Source organism: Arachis duranensis, chromosome 4, assembly GCF_000817695.3.
Source record: "Arachis duranensis cultivar V14167 chromosome 4, aradu.V14167.gnm2.J7QH, whole genome shotgun sequence".
Taxonomy (NCBI): Eukaryota; Viridiplantae; Streptophyta; class Magnoliopsida; order Fabales; family Fabaceae; genus Arachis; species Arachis duranensis.
Window position 1 is genome coordinate 117,134,574 of NC_029775.3, and position 6,964 is coordinate 117,141,537.

The 6,964-nt window shown below is 30.0% G+C and overlaps 1 protein-coding gene across 1 annotated transcript; it reads right to left on the reverse strand.

Moving 5' to 3' along the window:
• Window positions 1-2,274: 2,274 nt before the first annotated feature.
• Window positions 2,275-5,037, reverse strand: LOC107486643 (UDP-glycosyltransferase 83A1). The gene is made up of 3 exons (XM_016107201.3): window positions 4,489-5,037; window positions 3,380-3,811; window positions 2,275-2,870 (listed from the first exon to the last, which is right to left on the reverse strand). The coding sequence occupies exons 1-3, from the start codon at window positions 4,973-4,975 to the stop codon at window positions 2,437-2,439; spliced, it is 1,353 nt and encodes a 450-aa protein (XP_015962687.1). The 5' UTR covers window positions 4,976-5,037; the 3' UTR covers window positions 2,275-2,436.
• Between the last annotated feature and the right edge of the window lie 1,927 nt (window positions 5,038-6,964).

A 6,964-nucleotide genomic window follows, 5' to 3' on the forward strand; every position in this document is an offset into this window, starting at 1 on the left:
ACTTGCTGACTTGTCAGACTAATTCTGGAAACTTTTACTCTTTTTATCTCTTCACTACACACGAGACTTTTTGTTTTGTCTCGTCCCTAGCCACAAGACTTTTCTTTTTGTCTCGTCACTTGGCACGAGAAACTTCTGGTTTTTGCTCCTGTATAGTTGAAAACAGAAATGGAGTAGAAAGAAGAAGAAGATTGCACCCAGATATATCCTGGTTCGGCTGCTAAGTGCAGTGCAGCCTACATCCAGTATCCATCACAATCATGATGGAATTTCACTATAATCAATCTGATTACAACTTGTAAAGTGCTAACCCAACTTACAAGGGGATTCCCACAGAATCATGAAACACAACATAGATGAACAAAGGAACTCTAAGACATCTATGGCTTTTTCTTTTAATTTTGCAGTCTCTGCCTTTTTCCGCTCTATGGCTTTTTCATACAAACCTCACTGTTTGCCTTTTTCCATGAGACTCAAGACATGACAAAATTAAACAGAAAAATATTACAAAACAGAATACATTGAAGGAGAAGAGAAATCTGTTAGCTCAGGTAGCTCTGAGAACTCTGTGCCTTGCACTCTCAAATTTTCTCCTTGCTTCAAACAGTGGTTGTTCCCCCTTTTTAAAGAAGAGGAAAGCCTCCACACTTGAAGCCAAAACCGAACCAACTTCTTCCTCCTTCAATGAACATAATCGGTTCGGCCACTTAGAGAGAGAAGAGATAACCATGCAAAACCTAACATGCAATTACCTCTAGTCCTTTCTTGATCATCACCCTTCATCAATCTGGGCTCTCCATCCTTGGCTTCCTCTCCAAGATGGATTTCTGGCCCTTGATGCCTCATGATGATGATGACTTCATCTGCTTCAATCTCTGCCTTCAACCATCACTTCGCCACTCTAGCTACTCCCTGTGGTGGTTGAGCAGAATCAAAGATAAGCCATACTTCAAGAATCTCCCTTGCTGGCCGAATCTTCACCTTCCTTTTTGAGCATGAAGAAGCCAAGATCTCATCACAAAATCTTACCATAAGTGATGCAAATCTTAGCCACAGCTTACTTTTCTTTTTCTTTTTCGTGCCATCATCATGATGGTCTTGTAGCTTGTTCTCCCTTCCTTTCGGTAGCTTACATTTGCTTCCATGGCTACCAATATTTCCTGTGTAATAACCGAAGAAGAGAAAGAAGAAAGAGATGAGTGAGAGAGAGGAAAGAGAAATAGTAGTTAATGAAACAAAAGATAAAAGTGAATCAATTTCCCTTTCTTTTTACTGACAAACTTGTAGCCTTGGTGCTTGCAATCAAATCACTTTGTCAATTTCTCTCTCATAGTTCCCATGTAATAAATGATAGTGGAATGTAATTTGAAATCCAACACATGTTTGAATTTTTTGATCTGTTGAAAACAATTTGGCTTCCCTCTTCATTGTTTTCGGGTAATGCATGAGGAATTAGCATTGCATATAATTGGGCTTAGTTTCATCAATTATTAAATCTGGCCCAAGTAATAACATATGCTTTTCTGATGAATTTTTTGTTTCGGATCAAGCATAGGAAGCTCTCATAAAAATTAACCATGGGCTTGGTTGTAATCAACATTGAGCTTGGCCCATAAATATAAAATTTCAGCCACTTAGTATAAAACATGTAACAAGGCTGGTTATTGGGCTTAAGCCAGAAATTCATTTTTTGGCCCAATATAAAATCTGCACAACAAAATTATTAATTAGGCAAATATAAATTAAGATCAAATTAATAATTTTGTAATTAAACATTTTAATAATGTTTGTTCATCATCAAAATTAGATAAGAGTTTTCCAAACTCATCAATTATTATTATTATCATCTTCCTAAAAAGAGAAATTAAGTATCAAGCAGTTAAAAAAAAAAAAAACAACAACAGTCTATACATAATTATGCTTCAAACTTATATATTTGCATAGCTATTCTGTTTTTTAGGTGTTATAATTCTGTTTGGCGTTAGTTACTGTTTCTTGTTTCCCAATTTCTTTCAATTCTTCTCTGCATTCATTCAACACGCTTCTGCTTTCATTTATGTGTTAGATTCAAAGCTTCTTAGAAAGCTTTCGAAACTTAAGTGAGACTTTTGCATTAAAAAATTAAACATGCATGTTATAGATATAACACCTCTTTTTATCAATTTAAATTTTTTGAGACAATAATTTCATAACACTTTCTCTTATATGATTCCACTATAACTATTGGAAAATTTCACCTATATATAGTGATGAATTATTGATATAAGTTAAGGCAACACCACTTTTTACCTTGCTACTTTTTATTAACTTTATTATTATTATAGCAAGATGGGAAAATATCATCACATCTCAGCTATATGTTTATTCTATCAAACATAATAATGAATTTTCAACTTAATACAGGCAACAACAAAAAAATATTTTCCAATAATGCAATTACTTTGCCCAATTGACAAAATTTTCAAGATTCTTTGTAGATTGGCCACCTTCAGTTAGGTTATTCCAAGTCACTTGTTTCAATTTCAAAGACCTTTCCCTTATGCCTTCATCACCAAGCAATTGCAACACCTTCTTCTTTATCTCTTCCTTTGATATGAATCCATTGTCATCCTTGTTCAATCCCAACCCAACTTTCCAAACATTACAAATATATGATTCATCCCAAAATTGATCACTGAAAAATGGCCAGCACAAGAAGGGAACACCACTATACACGCCTTCAATAGTAGAATTCCAACCACAATGACTTATGAAGCAAGCAATAGCAGGGTGGTTTAATACTTTTTTCTGGGGAGCCCAATCAACAATTTTCCCTTTTCTTCCATGAAATTCATCTGGGTATTTGTTGTTTCTTTCGCTATTCATATTATCTGTATAACGCATAAATACAAACACCTATTAATTAATAAATACAATGTGACATACACAATATAAGATATATTCATATATGATATATTGAATATGTATATATATTAATTCATCAATAATATGTGTACACAAAAAATGATCAATCAATAAATTAATAATTTATATAAAATATATATTAGAATACAAAAATATTCATTAAAAATATAACATATAAAATAATATATATAAATATATACAAATATATAGTAACTAATTTTTTATATACAAATATCTTATTTATATTAGTTTCATCTTTAACAACATTTACAATAATTGTTTCAAAATTATTTTGGATATAAAATGTTGTCTTAAAGAATATAGTAGAAATCAAAGGATTATTACAGATAGATATATAAAAATTTTTACACATTTTAATTTGGTTTAATAAATTATTCTCAAAATAAGAAAATTTCAAGAAAAAAGATTATATATATATGGATAAAATTAAAATATTTACTGATTACATATATACCTGGTCTTACAACCCAAAGAAAAGGCTTGTCAATGAGATCAAGTGCAAGGGCTAATTCTTTGAGTTGCTTGGATTCCATAACTGCCAAGCTACCAAATGAAACATATACAACAGATTGAGGTTGTTGTTGATCCAACCATTCTAAGCATGTTGTGTCTTCTTGCCAAAATGAAGAACTTTTGTTGTTGTTGTTGTTATCACTTTCAATCAATGGTCCAATTGATAGGAACTTTGAAGACATGGAGAATGCTCCTGGTTCAAGATCATAGGCACTATTACAAAGCCACCACTCTGCTAAGTTGAGAAGTTGTATCTCTTCCTGATAAAGATGATCGAAGAAGGCCTTTCCATTGGTACCCCATGCAAAGTTTTTTGCGTCCATCATAGGCATCAGTGGAGAAAATTGAATTTCCTGTGTTTTAGTGATGTTTCCTGCAATAATATAATTGCAAAGAAAATACATATCACTAAATTGAATATAGTATATAGTTTTGAAAATATTTCAAATGCTCTAAAAATATCAATGTTCCAATAAATTTAGTCAGTTGATTTTATTTAATATATTATATACGGTGAATATTCACGTGTAATTATTTTTATGTAAATTTGACAATTAAGTATAGTTTAACCAAATTTGTAATTAGGTTTCTGTATTTTTTCTTTTTGATTTAGTCTTTATATTATTTTTAATTTTGTAATTAGGTTATTTCTAGTGTAAAAAATATTAAAATTAATTGAATATTTTTTTTTATAAAAATTGAAGTTATCTACAATTAAAAATTTAATAAGATATTTAATTGCATATTTTTTGAGAAAAATATTTAGTTATTTTTTATATAAAAAATATTTAATTACAAAATTAAAAATAATGTAAAGATTTAATTAAAAAATATATATAAATCTAATTATAAATTTAATAAATTTTAAAAACAAAAATAATTAAACCTAGTTAAAATCACTCAAATTTCATTCTTTTTAGAATACCTAAAATTCTTTATGATTTTACTGAGTAGTGATAAATTAAAATAAAAATAAGTAGCTCAAAACATCACCCATTAAACAATAGCATCATTAGATACAAGAGAATATATAAATAGTAATATTCATACCATCTGAATCAACAATTCCTTCCTCCATGAGCTTTGGGAGACAATAAACTGAAGCCATTGTAGTTGCTGAAGCTGGAAATAGAAGAGCACATTTGATTCCCAATTTGCGACCAACTTCCAAGGCCCAACCCATATTAATTGTGGCAACAATACAAGTGATCTTGTTGTTAGTATCCAAAGCATTGATATCTTCTATGAGCTTTGGAAGCATAGAAGGCATTGTTTTTTTCATAGAAAAAAGAACCTTAACATTGTCACTTCTATCATCTTCATGGTCCAAACCATCTGGCAGCGTCACATATTTAATGTGATCTTGGGAACCACCATCATCATCCTCAGAGATTTTAGCTCTCTTGTGGCTGAACTCAGTGTGTAGGAAAGTGACCTTGCAACCATGTTTGGTTAGAACATTAGAGAATTGTGTTAGGGGATTAATATGTCCTAACACTGGAAATGGTATAACAAGAAAGTGAGGGATAATTCCCATTCTTATTCTCAAAATTAAGAAGAATAATGTTGTAGATTAATTATTGAAGAATTATATATATGTATGTGTGGTTATTGATGGATATATGAAATTATGAATATATATATATATCATTGTTGGAACTTGGAACACAAGAATAGTAGTCCAAAGTCCAAACACGAGGCTTCAATAATTCCGTTGAATACTAAATGGACGTAACTGTCTATTGATATTATGGTGACATATTACACCCCACATAGATCATAGTCTAAAATTATTTTATTTTATATTATTTAATTATTATTTACTTTAATTTATTTTACATTACTTAATTATTATTTAAATAAATATTAAATTAGATAAGGTTATTTTGAGTTATTATTATCCGTTATTTAATGTGTGTGACCAATTTGATTCTAGATTTTATAGACATCAAAATAAAAATTGATTACTACATCTCTTCATCTGAATTCAACGGGGCCCAAAGAAGTGGAAACCGTTTGGTCTACGAACACTTGTAAATCGGTTTGTTGCGATCAAAAAATGTTGCCATGATTTGGTAATTTAGTAATTAATTAAAGTATAAGACTTTTCATCGGTTGAAATTGGAGTATATGGCCAGGCACCAACCGGAGACAGATCAAAGTACTTTTCTGTTTGAATACGAAAATGATAATAAAAAAAAATCTCTAAAGTGAGATTTAGGCTTAGTTTGGTAAAGCTTTTAATTTTTAAAAGTAGCTCATAAAAGTTAACTTTTAAAAGATGGTTTTTTAAAAGTTGTAGCATTTATCTGCGTTTGTTTTTGGAGACAGGACAGAACATGACACTAAGACAGAGACAATAGAACGGAGACATCAAAAATGATTTTTTGTGTTTTGTGTTTGGATATGATGGACAAGACACTGATGTAATGTCCTGTATTATGTTTGGATAGACATAGACAAAACTAAAATAGTATACAAAATGACTGAAATAGCCATATAATTCCAAATTTTTTACATCGTACAAATCAATTTAATAAAAAATAAGAGTACGTAAGAGTACAAAAAATTACAAGAAAAATTAGTCTATGAACCAATAAGATAAAAATGATAGTAAAGTAACAAAATTAAAAATAAATAAAGTAACATAAAATAGAGAAGTGAATTAAATCTCCATTAACACAGCATGCCATAAAGAAGAGAATGAACAATAAAAAGGAATAAATTAATTATCCAATCAAATAAAAAATTCTAAAAAAAAGAGAGTATCTAAAAAAGGAACACAGAGAAAGAAGAACTCCGATGTAGAGAAGAAGCTAAAATTAAGAAAAATAAGAAGAGATAATAGTAGAATAATAAAAAATATCTAAGGATAGAAAGGGAAAAAATTTTGATTAAAAAATCCGTGTCCATCTTTTTAAATCTCGTGTCCATCATTGTCCTTCGTAAAAGAGTGGATACAAAAATATAAAATAGTGTCCTGGAGACAATGTGTTCCGTGTCCATGTCTCTACTTCCAAACACGTTTTAAACTTTCGGTGTCCATGTCTATGTGTCCTGTCTCCGAAAACAAACGCTACCTTAATAAACATAAGTAACATCAATTGTGTTTGGTAAAATAGCTTTTAAAATTTAAAAATACTATAATAGACATAAATGCAAACATTAAATTTGAAAATTAGTTAACATATGAGGTTATATTAGACTTTTAAATTTTGAAAAGTACAAGCCAACTTTGAAAAGCTCTATTTTAGGTGCTTTCAAAAGTACCCCGATCTTTTAAAAGCTGCAAGCACAAGCACATGATCTTTTTGATTTACCAAACACAAAATGAAGAGTTTGAGCTTTTAAAAAGCACAAGCACATCTTCAAAAAACTTTACCAAACCAAGTCTTAATATAAAATTTTCGTTATTGAATCTTTAAGTAGTGATGGCCTAGATATAAGCTAATTATTTTCGTAGCGTTTTAACTTCGCATCCATAATTAAAGCATATTATTATAGTATTTTAAATTAGTATTTTGTG

Coding starts and splice junctions, on each gene's coding strand:
- LOC107486643 (XM_016107201.3), bottom strand. CDS start 4,975: ATGGGAATTATCCCTCACTTTCTTGTTATACCATTTCCAGTGTTAGGA. Junction 3,812..4,488: donor AGGAATTGTTGATTCAGATG/GTATGAATATTA, acceptor ATATTATTGCAG/GAAACATCACTAAAACACAG. Junction 2,871..3,379: donor TCTTTGGGTTGTAAGACCAG/GTATATATGTAA, acceptor TGCGTTATACAG/ATAATATGAATAGCGAAAGA.